Source organism: Podarcis cretensis, assembly GCF_951804945.1.
Source record: "Podarcis cretensis genome assembly, chromosome: 3".
NCBI lineage: Eukaryota > Metazoa > Chordata > Lepidosauria > Squamata > Lacertidae > Podarcis > Podarcis cretensis.
In genome coordinates, this window is record NC_137172.1 from 55,670,678 (window position 1) to 55,683,528 (window position 12,851).

At 41.9% G+C, this 12,851-nt stretch overlaps 1 protein-coding gene across 4 annotated transcripts in view; it reads left to right on the plus strand.

Annotated features, from left to right (window-relative positions):
* Window positions 1-12,851, plus strand: part of SERAC1 (serine active site containing 1) — a 31,530-nt gene that overhangs the window by 14,133 nt on the left and 4,546 nt on the right. For 3 of the 4 annotated variants that reach the window (XM_079971869.1, XM_079971868.1, XM_079971870.1), the window contains 7 exons: window positions 333-483; window positions 2,395-2,536; window positions 3,008-3,108; window positions 4,500-4,597; window positions 6,836-7,018; window positions 7,538-7,681; window positions 9,700-11,476. In XM_079971869.1, coding sequence (XP_079827995.1) covers window positions 333-483; window positions 2,395-2,536; window positions 3,008-3,108; window positions 4,500-4,597; window positions 6,836-7,018; window positions 7,538-7,681; window positions 9,700-9,836 — 956 coding nt within the window. In that variant the 3' untranslated portion in view covers window positions 9,837-11,476. Of the gene's footprint in view, window positions 1-332; window positions 484-2,394; window positions 2,537-3,007; window positions 3,109-4,499; window positions 4,598-6,835; window positions 7,019-7,537; window positions 7,682-9,699; window positions 11,477-12,851 lie in introns of those variants that run through there. The other variant, XR_013837663.1, reaches the window with a different exon arrangement.

Sequence of the window (12,851 nt, forward strand, 5' to 3'; positions counted from 1 at the left end):
GATTTCTGCTGCACATATAGACTGACCACAATTAATCTTTGACATATTGAACTTTTTCTTATAAGAACACCTTCATTGCACCTTTAAATGATGAGCTTGAGAAACAATATCCAGCAGAGCATCACAATTTTATCTTTTAGACACCAGGAATCTTATCAAACTTGATGGAAACTGTCAAAGAACATAATGCAAAAATCATTGTGTGTTTTTGTGTGTGTGTTTCCTACTGTACAGTAGCAGCACTTGTTTCCCTTTTAAAATGTTTAATAAATGGATTGCCCTTTTGGTCAGTGACAGGTGATGATACATATGCTTGCTTGATTCAATCCTAGGTTGGGTTTCTGTACTTGCTCATATGATGAAGTCTCCACGTGTCATGGAATCCTCTCATGCAGCAAGAGCCTTGGCCAACCTAGACAGGGAAACGGTGCAGGAGAAGTATCCAGAAGGAGTATATCTTTTGCACCCACAATATCGAACCAAGTAAGGAGAGAGCTTCCTATATACTGCCTCCTCCCTCCACTACTACCACTTCATTACTCGCAATAAGCCTCTCCATTCTAAAGTTCACCCGTTTCTCTGTGGATAGATTCCTCTCAGGGCCGGATCATAAATGCTTGATCCTTACATGATGGCTTGTAAGGTGAACATTGGCATGTATGAAAGGTACCTAAGAGAAATTGTCTCTGGAGAAAGTTGCTGCGCAGCTGTTCCATTTGACCCTACTTCATGTACCCTTGCAACAGGCATGCACATGTACAACCCTGCTTTGGAAAGGCTTAGGAAAAAATATGCCTGCCTTTATGACTACCCTGTAACCAGGGACAGCCCACCTGTGAGGCAAGGTGAGGAAACCGCCTCAGATTGCAGGATCCACAGGGGCATCGCATCCAGCCTCCAAAGAATGCCTTGCCCACAGCTGCTGCCGTGGTGGCAGTAACAGCTGCAGTGCACTCCTTGGAAGCCAGACCTGCCTCTTCAAGGCTGCCTCTGCAGTGGCCTCTTGACAAATAGGAAGCACTGCTGGTCTCCTCCCACCCTTGTTCCCGATGTATATATTTGTTTCCCACTTGTTCCTTTTGTAGATCTTCACTCATCCTTCTTTCCAGATGGATCAGCACCATTTTGTGGTTCGCCTCCGGTGCAAAAATGTCTTAGTCCAACACTGCCCATACCATTTATTCCTCATAGCTTCTCTGATGGTGGACAGTACTTAGTGGTGGATAGAGTGAGAAAGAACTCTAAACATATTAGTGTGAGTGCAATCCTATGCATATCAACTTGGAATCGAGTCCCACTGAGTTCAGGGGGGATTTCCCCAGAGGAAGTAGATATAGGATTACAGCCCAGATTGTTCCGTTTCACTCCATCTTGGGGCAGAAAATGTTCCCCCTAGTAGAATACATCCTGCAGTTGTTACAAAGTTCCTTTGTCTCATTGAAAAAAGAGGTTCTGCAATGTTTTAGTAGCAGGCTCCAGTACAGAGAAACTTTAGGTATTCCTAAATTTCCTTAAACTCAGGAAGATTAGACACAGTCTTAACCATATATGTAAATCTCACTAAGGTCAGGAGTTTGTCACGTTAGCTAACATTTTCTGGATTTGCCCTGCTGGTTCCAAGGACCAAGTACTTGCTGTTTTGGGGAGCAGTGTAAAGCTATTTAATACGTTGCAGCTTTGGGAAGTGTAGGCTGTAGAGAAGCAAGTGACAGGGAGCCCAGGGGCTGAAAAAATGGCACAGAAGAAGACTTTTGAAAAAAAAAAGCAGAGGAGGGAAAAAAGTGAACCCAGAAGGGGCAAAGAAGTTTCACAATACTTAAAATCAGTCTGGGATTGTGTACTGTGGAGGGTGAGGGGTGAAGATAGGAGTAGTGGGGTGGTTAATCAAAATACCAGGCGGCTCAAAAGAAGTGTCTTCTAAGCCTAATCTGTAGGGCTCAGTCAATGTGTGTAGAAACTAACTGACTGTACAAAAGTAAAATTCACATTTGCTACTGTGCTTTAGCATGTGGCCCTCAGAAGGTTGCCCAGAAAGGAATGCGGCCCTCCAACTGTAAAAGGTTTTTCATCCGTGCTCTAAATTATAATGGGAGAATTCTTCCATTATGGCCTTTTCTATTGCTACAGCATTGCAACTGTGTCAACCATAAGGCCCCACTGAGGGCCCCAAAATACATTTTGCTTCTGCCCATTTTAGCTTCACAACAGCTCTGTGAGGTAGGTTAGGTTAAGAGCGAGTGACTGTAAGCTTCATGACTGTATGGAGATTTGAACCGCGGTCTCCCAGCTGTTAGTCCAAAACTCTAACCAGTACGTGTGATTTGGTAGCAGTCTTTGGATGCCGGCTTCTAGTAATGCATACTCCCTTTTGCAACTTCTTATTTCCACTACCAGTGAGCCCATTAAAGCTGATGTCCTTTTCGTTCATGGTCTTTTGGGAGCAGCATTTAAAACATGGCGGCAACAGGACATAGAGCAGCCTGCTGCTGAGAAGGAAGTGGATACGGAAGACGATTATACAGAGTGCTGGCCAAAGGTATGGACAATGCTATTTTTCTATGTAAAGAAGTGGCAGAACTCACTATGAAAGCTTCCCTTGTTCTCTTATAATGGCAGTGGCGCCCACCTGAGAGGCACCCATGCAGAGATTTAGTGGCACACATAACTAATCAACCATCCGGAATGACAACAGTGCTGTGGCCTGGAGTGAAAATGCTTACACAGTTTTTTTTTTTGGGGGGGGGGTGTACTGTGGTGGGGATACCTTGTATGCTAACACTGAATTAATGTTTTTTAAAAGAAAAATGAGTTCAGATTATAAGACATCTAGCAAACTACTTCAGAAAGAAGCTTCAGTTTCAAAAGAGCATACTCTATAACCATACTTTACTCTTCCAATTCACTGTCTGTCTTGAAAAAAGATGACTAGTTTTGATTTCAGTGCCTGAAACCCAATAACTTTTGTGAATCCAATATTCTGTCTTGTTTTCCTGTATTCTCAATGTAGACATGGTTGGCATCTGACTGCCCGTCACTTAGAATTATATCTGTGGAGTATGATACACATCTGAGTGACTGGAGAGCAAAATGTCCCGTGGACAGCTACAGGTGAAAAATGGAGGGCACACAAATGGGGTGGGAAGTAGAAACTGCGTGATTATACCGAGGCAGACATGGCGATTTCCATTTCTGCTTTGTAAAGCATCTTGAATTGTTTAGGAACTAATGATGGTGACAGTTGTAAGCAGCCTAAATCCACATTTGCATTTGATCAAAATAATTGATCGTTTTTTGTAAGCTCCAGTTTCGCAGAATGGCTGGGCCATCCTTTGGCATGTACGAAGCTGCCTTATACCCAGTCATATCACTGGTCCATTTTGCTTGGGGTTCTCTATTCCAGTGATCAGCAACTCTGTAAAGGCTCGCAACAGAGTTCCCAGCTTGCTCCCTGAGATAGTTTTTTAAACAAGAAATGCCAAGGGTCTGAGCCTGAGTCCTTCTGTATGCACAGTCTGTCCTCTGTCACTGAGCTGTGCCCCCTCCCTCAAGTGCCACAGGAGGCACAGTTATTCTAAACCCAGTTTGATTCTCCTTGACGGTTTTAAAACACCAGCTTTGGCGAAATCTGCAAAAAAAAATTCTAGTCATAACTGCATGCACAGCAAATCCCGTGACCTTAAGACTAAGGTGAACTGTCGGTTTAAATTCACAAGCAGTTCTGGAAAGTTTGCATTGCTATTTATAAGCATGCCAGCTTTTAAGAAATGAATCTGTAATGCTGCCAAGGACCCTTGAGACGACATCTAAGGACCCTGCTGAATTCTAGAATTTAGTGTGCTCTTCTGCTTTGGAACAAGTCCCCATAGATTTCTTGAAGTTTTAACTAAAAAGGCCTATTTGAATATTTGGGTCAACTCTGGCTGCAATCCTGCACACAGCTAGGCTGCATAAATCCCATAGACCTCAGTGGGATTTTAACAGCCTCAGCTGTGTGCAGAATTGCACCCAAAATCTCTCTAGCATCCATGCTGATTGGAAAGGGGCATTAAGTAACTGCTTGCAGTCAGCATGCACAACCTAGCTGGAATGCATTGAATCTATTTTTGCTTTTTAATAACTGCAGTGGTTTTGAAATGTACTATTCTCAGTAAACCCTTTCCACATCAGCTATTTGTGCATCTGCCAAAGGACCCCGATGTACTGCAGAACATCCTGAGGCATGTTCTAGGGCACCCATGAAAATAAGGTGGGACCTTGGCCAGACCTTTTGGGTCTCAGTATTGCCCTGCTTGATCTGAGAATGTGGCCTAGAAAACACCCATCCCTCTCCCATGACTGTAGGTGGTGCACAAGTTGTTTCTCAGTAAAGCTTGCTCACCAGTACTGACCTGATTGAGGAGCCCTTGCAAGCTTCCTTGGCTGTCCAGTGTTTCCCAGAACAGGGTTTAAAAGCCACTGCCTTTGCATCTGCTACTTGGTTCTCTCTCCTTGATTTGCAGGGAGTCTCTTTCCTACAAGAGCACTGAGCTTCTCAAGAAACTGCGAGCTGCTGGTGTTGGAGATAGACCTCTTGTATGGCTGTCACACAGCATGGGGGGCAAGTTATTTAATTTTTTCTTTAAATTGCACTGTTCTGCAATTTCATGTGTTTCAACCATGTTAACTAGGGATGCTTGAGGAATTTGACGTTTGTGAACTGACCTAATCCACATCACCCTAAATTATGTTATAATTATGCTTCGGATTTCACATTTCCCCCAATTTTGCAATGTTCTTTTAAAAATGCACATTTTTAGGATAAAACATATTTAGAAATGCATGGTAAAATATATCTAGGAGTGCATGTTCTGTGAGAAATTACTTTCAAAAATAGGTATTTAAATACCTATTCAGAGACAGATATTTTACAAAGATGGCATGAACCAGAAATAGGCTGACATGTCCATCCATAATGTTAACTGGGTGTAAAAAGATTGCTTCTATTTGAGGACCATGAAAGACTATATATGTTTCACAAGAACTGCCACAGGACATGGTATCATGAACTGGAGGGCCAACAGCAATTTTCCTGACATACATGTGGTTGGTGCTCAGACAGTGGAGGCTTTTTCCTGTGCCATTCGTCGAATTTCAGTTTTGGACCCGATTGTCTCATCTGTACAAATGGATAATTAGGTTGGCAGGCCCAGTTCCATGGGTTTTAGGGTGGGGGGTGGGTTGTGGGCAGAATGGCATAGTGGTCTCCGAGCACTGACCACTCTCTTACTTGGGGCTCTGGTGGGGCTGCTGCAGCTGCCGGCCTTGTATTTCACCCTCATGCTTGTGAGTGGGGTTACCTAGTAACAGTGATGTTATGGGTAGGATTCAAGCTGATCGGGACTCAGAATCCATTTAGCTCTCAGCCCATTATATCATTGCCACTGGGTGTGCCTGCTTCTAAGAGGGAGACTAGTCGCCTCTCCCTCAGAGAGCCAAAATGGCAGCTAGCGGGGACCCCAGATGAGGAATTGATCTGCTGAGTCCTGCTAGGATGGATAATGCTCCCAATATGCCATGTGCTGACATGTCTCTGCATTGGCATACAATCATTTGGATATACATCTACCTTGACATTACCTGCCAATAGTTACTTTAGCTCACCATTTTGCCTGTCAACTGCAATCTCTTTATAAAAGACCTGTGGGTATAGGGCAGTATATAAATTTAATTAATAATAATAATATGTGTGCCTCCCTACATGTGGCGACTGTTGTCAGTGTAATAATGCTGGCTGATTGGGCATGGTGTCCTGGGTTGGCTGTGGTATCCTCACATGGGATGTTGCCACAGGCTGCACCTTTGCAGTTGCTGCACCTTGTCTTTAACGTTTATTTGAAGAGATTGTTCTGGCAACAATCAAGTCATCAACATGTAGAAAGTTTAGATAGGCAATAAGGCCACATGTTGTTAATTTTCACAAAACCATTCTTCAGATTTTGAGTAATACCCAACTTCCAGTTGGTGCAAAAAAACCCACAAAAAACCACAGGGCATATATACAGTTAATGTCCATAAAAACCAACAAGAAGTTCTTAAATTCTCTGCTGTTCTACAGGGTGATTGGTTAGGGGCTGCATAGAATATATTTGGGTTTTTTATCAGTGTTGTTCAAGAATTCACTTTTCCCAGTAGTAGAATAATATAGTAGCTTGTTTTTTAAACAATGTAAGCTCTTGAAGTCAATTTACTGTCTTATTCAATCCCTTGATAGTTACCTCATATTTTCTCCAGAATATTCTCCAGTAGTGGGATCTCAACTATTTTCCTTGCAGAGATTCTGAGGAAACTAAATTAGGGAATTGAAAACTGCATGTTAAGTGTAGGGATTTGACTCAGATCTGTTTTAATTGAATGTTACATTGGTGGAAAAGCAAAAAAGCAGTGGTTTTTAGCTATACACATCTTTTCTCTGACATAATGAGTATACCAGGATGATAGTTATGGTTGGCTAACAGACCTTTGAGGTAAAAGTAAAACTTCACTAAAAAGGAGCAAGTGGGCCCCCCCATTTTTATTTGCAAATAGAAAGAAGATGGTTTTTTAAAAAACAAATAAATCAAAACACGGCAACAAAAAAACATTGCTAGCTGGCATTAACAAGAATAAGATTACATTCCTCTTATTTAGTATATTACCATATCTGCCTAACTGACAGAATGTATTAGTGCTTTTCTGCATTTTCATCTTCAAGGAGCACATCTAACAGATAAAAGAGAAATAGGATAGGATGTTTTGTACATTAATTTAAGCATCATTCTTGCATTGGTCCTACTTTATAAATATATTTTCTTGTCAGGTCTCCTGGTCAAGAAGATGCTTCTGGATGCTTCCAAGGACTCTGATATGGATTCCATTGTAAACAACACCCAGGGAATTGTGTTTTATAGCGTTCCTCATCACGGCTCCAGGTTGGCTGAATACTCAAAAACTGTTAGATTTCTGCTTTTCCCCTCTGTGGGCGTTAAGGAACTCAGCAAAGGTATGCTTTGGTTGCAGTAATTTAATATTTAGAGAGTTTGCATGCACACAAACCATTTGCGTTGTTTTTACCTTGCTCAGGAATGTATTTATTTGTGGTGCTTATTCCCCGCATTTCCTCAGTCGAGCTCAAAGCAGCTAACAATAAATTAAAACCATTTAGACAGCTATAAAGTAACAATAAAAGTAAAACTTCACTGAAAGGACAACTGCTCAAGGCCCCAAAGCCTTCTTGAAGAAAGTTCAATGGAAAGAGTTCACAACACAGAGAGAATATAGATATTGCAAATCTGACTGAAAAGCGAAAGGGAACTGTACAGTGATCTGTAAATGGCATGCTGTCTAAGACTGTGTTGCTTGCCTGTGCCATTCTAATACTAATCCCTCAGAAGCAGGGCTTGACAGCAGATGTGCCTGTCTGAACTTAAATCTAGTTATTCCAAGTGCACCTTTCATAGGGAAATGCTGCATGCAAACACAATCAGAAATATGCATTTAATTTTCTTTCTTGTTCCCCTAGATTCTCCTGACCTTAAAGTACTGAACGATGACTTTCTCTCATTTGCCAAGGATAAGAACCTTCCTGTGTTGAGTTTTGCAGAAACAATGCCAACACGAGTCAGCAGAGTTCTGAGCCTGCATGTAGTACCAGTGGAATCTGCAGGTGTGATATTCTCAGCATTCCCTTTTTAAAAATGTATTGATCTGGCAAGATATAGCCATGCGAGTTCTGTGATAGAAACATCCAGAAATGGATGCAGATAGAAAAGATGGTATAAAAAACCAGCGTTTCAGATAAATTAATGATTGACGTCTTTCTGGTGTAAGGCTGGATAAGTCACTCTCAAAGAAACCCTTCTCCCAACTTCTTCCTCTCTTTCTCATTACACATTGCTTGCATTTAAAGTGCTGTAGGCATAAATTTATATGAACACTTTCAGTAGCACAGTAAAAAGGTTGGAGCCACAGTTTCCATGCATTGTGTATTAAAAGTTAAGTACAGTCGTACCTTGGATCCCGAACGCCTTGCAAGTCAAAACGTTTTGGCTCCCCAACGCTGCAAACCCAGAAGTGAGTGTTCCAGTTTGCGAATGTTCTTTGGAACCCAAATGTCCAACAGGGCTACCGCGGCTTCTGATTGGCTGCAGGAGCTTCCTGCAGCCAATCGGAAGCTGTGACTTGGTTTCTGAACGCTTTGGAAGTTGAATGGACTTCCGGAACGGATTCTGTTCAACTTCCGAGGTATCACTGTACATGGATTTATTTAATTTAATTAAATAAAACAGAGCTCCAGCAGCCATACGTAATAGGAATAGAGGTATCAGTGGCTGCTATTGATGATAGTTAACGTGTTGTTTCCGGTATCTCAGGCAGTAAGTCTCAGAATAGCAGTTGCTAGGGAGTGCAAGTAGGGTGAATTTTACTGTGCTCATGTGCTGAGGTGGATTGCAGAGTTGTGGTGCAGAGTAGGGATGTGGCTAAGTTTTAAAATATTGAATCTTTGCAACTGGAAAATTCCCCCCACCCTAACAGCTAAAACAGAAATGACAAGAGAAACCCCCAAGACTATATGAAGCTGTCAGATTTGCATTTTTTTGGTACAGAAAGTATTGGATTAAAGTGTAGAGATCTTTCCTATTCTAATTAATTCAAGAGGGTTCTGCTCTGTGTGATCCAAGCTGATGCAAGCTGGAAGTTTCTAGCTAACAAGCAAGTTTCTATTCTGCCTGGAAACAGGCAGGAGGTTCCTGATGTTTGGCTTGTTCCTTCAGAGAAGCTGAACAGCTGGTTTAAACTGGTTCTATTACAGTGGTAACTTGGGTTAAGAACTTAATTCGTTCCGGAGGTCCGTTCTTAACTTGAAACTGTTCTTAACCTGAGGTACCACTTTAGCTAATGGGGCCTCCCACTGCCGCCACGCGATTTCTGTTCTCATCCTGAAGCAAAGTTCTTAACCCGAGGTACTATTTCTGGGTTAGCGGAGTCTGTAACCTGAAGCATCTGTAACCTAAGGTACCACTGTATCTCTTTATGTCAAAGTCTATAATAATAGGCCAGAAGGAGCCTGAGTTTCACTTTCTGTCTCTCTTTCCTTCTAGTGTGGTATTCTGTATATAGTATGCTAAGTGTTAAGATCTTAGTCTTATTGTAAGTTTAAGTTAAGTCTGCTGCAACTGGATTTCTTATGGAGTGTGCCGATCCTGAAGATGTATGTATCTGTGACTGACATGCTCATTTGCCTTCATTAGTAAACTCTGCTGGATGAAATTGCCTCTGGTCTATTATTGGGAATCCTGCAACATGTTTGTGCTTTACTCTGCTAACTGTACATTGGGGTCTGCTCTGGATCAATATGAGCAGAGTCAATGACAGAAGCTTGCTCACTATACCTTCTGTGCCTAACACATGGATTACTGTGACTAACATACATTTTAAGGTGCTCTGCCTGCACCATTTAAAACCTGGTTCCAAGGTAAATTATTTGCCCCCTCAAAATTTTTGCTTAGCTCTGATCCATAGATAATTGTTGGCACACACAATAGAAGCACGACTGGTTGTCCCCACATAGCAAATGGGAAAGTGCATCTCCACCAGTATCACAAGGTGGGTGCTGCTGTGTATCATTTGTGTCTTTTCCTTGACATTCATTGGTGCTGACTTTTGTTTTTTGTTTTTCCCCAGATTTAGGCATAGGAGAACTCATTCCTGTAGATGTCAGCCACTTGAATATTTGCAAACCGAAGAACAAGGACTCTTTCCTCTACCAATGCACACTAAAGTTTATTCGAGATTCTTTAGAAAGAAAGCTGGGAAACTGAGGAACTGCGCACCAGAGCTTTGCTTCTTTGATGTAATTCCTAACACATTCTTGGACTGAAACACGGGCTGAATTGACAGGTACAGCACAAGGTTTTTTTGCTGTCAATTGCTTTTTAACAGCTCCTCTAACTGCTGATCTTGGCGTGTACCTAGGATATGAAATGGCCTTTTCCCCTGAAAGTGACCCTTCTTCCCTTGAAAGAGATGACCCTGCTTGCTGCTGCCCGTTGGAACCCTGCTGTGCAGACTCAGACTGCATTTTTCCTAGATTCGTTTTAGCCAGACCCATGTACTTGCTGGTTTGGGGTTGAGCACATGCTGAAACGTAATGTGTGGGTGTACTGTGAGGAGTAAATGTGCTGACATAGTACACCGTAAGGACACACGATTACCCATCAGCAACAGAAATGCCAGTTTTATGGTATGATTTCTTATTAGACCAATTGGTGTGATAAAGAAAGACCTAGTGCTGTCTGTAAATAATAGAGAAAAAATGTATAGTGACATCTAAACCTGCAAAGCTAGACTGTGCCCTTTGCATCTGCTTGCCAGGGAGAAGCAAGAATATTCCTCAGAGTGTAGATTTGCTACTGCATTTGTTTTGGAAGCAGGGAAAACACTTCAGTTGCTGCAATCCTGTGTTCGATTATTTCAGAGAAAGCCCTCTTGAGCTCAGTGGAACTAACTTCCAATGAAGCATACATAAGAATTTCTTTTAAGGACTAGTTCATTTTATTATTCCCATTGCGATGGCCTTTTCTCTAGTCATGCTAAATCAGAGTGTTGTGGGAAAGAACGAAACTTTAAAATCATTGCTTTCTCCTGCATGAAAGGCTGAATTAATGCAGATAGCTTTCTAAACCTTCACTGTCATTGTGGTAGCATAGAATGTGTTTGCCACATGCATTCTAAAACTCAATGGACACAAACTTAAGGCCTACATCATCTGAACAGCTCAGCCAATTCTATACTGTAATATTCAGAATGCCAAGCACTGCAAAAGGGAAGGATTCTTCCCTTTGAATAAATGCCTTTTAAGTATTTCAGACACAGTTGTTTAACAGTTCTTCCAGTCTAAGAACTGATGTTTTGATCAACTCTCAGTGGCCCAATTCAGACATGCCAAACCATGGTTTGATAGCACTACACAATATAGAAATTTCTGGTGTGGAGTTGTGTTGTTCTATAGTCCATCTGCTTAGCATTCTCATGTTAGCTGCTCTGGAGGTGAAGTAAAAGCCATTATTATGAATGGTCTAACCAGAAAGCATGCCAAACCATAATTAGCACAAACCCACTTTATTGATTTGCCTGCTCCTATAACAAACTGTGGTTTGAACATGGTGGCAAACCTTATCTAAGCTTCCTTAAACATGGTTTGATTGATATCTGAATAGAGCCATTTTGTATGTATCAAAAAAATCTGCCTACAAGGCAGAATGGGGGAGCTCTTTATTAGAAACAAGCTACTGTAGTATTGCCTTGCACAGAAAATGTTTTATCTATAATGTTGGAGCTGTTTGAAGCAGGCCATGTTCCCCTTCTCCCCTTAAATTAATCACATGTGGTTTATATTGTAAATATAATTCGTGTGGTATCTGTGTTTGGGCATTTTCAAATAAAACCAAAACAATTTTAATGTTTGGAGATGCTAAACTTTTAAAGCTGCTTAAAAGTTAATGTATTTTATATTAAGCAATTACCTGCAGTTGTAACATAATACACCTAAGACAAACATGGGAAACTTGTGAACCTCTCATCATTCCTAATCCTGCCTGAGTCCAAATCGCCTGTAGGATTGCAGGTTCCTCACTCTTGGCTTAAAGGCAAAGAGTATAAAACACAGCTGCACTCTTAACTCTCACAAAACTCTCAACCAAGCCTCGCTAACCACTTGATGGTGCATGATGTCATTTCATTTTGGAAACTAAGTAGGTCAGAGCCTGACCAAGTGCAGACCAAAGGATGCTGCCTGGAAAGGCTCATATCTGCCACTGGGCTTGAGAGTTCAAGCTGCCATAGCAGAGACTGCCAAACATCCATCCACCTCCACCCCAAGAATCGGCTTAAAGTGCTTACTGAGCACAGTGAAGCTGGCTGTTGGGGTTGCCAACTTCTAGCCCTGCTCCCGAGCCTTTAATAGCCTGTAAAATTCATAAATTAGGTAGCTAAAACTTCTGTCAAACAGTCTTTAACAACAAGACTCCAAGGGTCATCTACTCCAGTCCTCTGCAATGCAGGAATCTTAACTAAAGCATCCATGGCAGATGGCCATCCAACCTCTGCTTGAAAACCTCCAAGGAAGGAGAGTCCACCACCTTCGGAGGGAGTCCATTCCACTGCCCAAACAGCTCTTACCATCAGAAAGTTCTTCCTGATGTTTAGTTGGAATCTTCTTGCTTGTAACTTGAAGCCATTGGTTCGGGTCCTAGCCTCTGAAGCAAAATTCACATATAACTTGGTGCTGCTTTTTAAGACACACACACAAATCAACCATCTATGAGTAGCATAGCATATGAGCTAAGAAGAGCACATGAATTTTTGCTGTAGTCATTTCCACGAAGATGAATGTACAGTGGTTGTGGTGTATAACAATAATTTGGGCTAGTCAACCAAATGCTGACTTCTTCCTGTCACATGAGCCAGTAGCTTACAGATCTCGGGGGGGGGGGATCTGTTCTCCATTCCCTTACCCTTCAGGCTTTGGTTAAGCTAGCAGTGAGGACCCTCTGCCCCATGGGCCTAATTGAACCCATCAGGCTTCTGAATTTAGCCTGTGAGACCATATGGGGCAATCCATAGCCACCCATCAGTCATATGACAGATTTCTGCACCTATCTCTATTAGCATTAAGTTCTCAGATCAGAGATAAGGGATTTCCTCACATGACAGCACTAAGATGGGAGACGAGCCTCTTCTTGTTACTTAATAGTAAAAAGCATCAGTAGAGGCTTATCTCCAGTCTTAGTGCTGTGGTACCAGTAAGCTTAACCTTTCAGCTCACATCTTGTTAT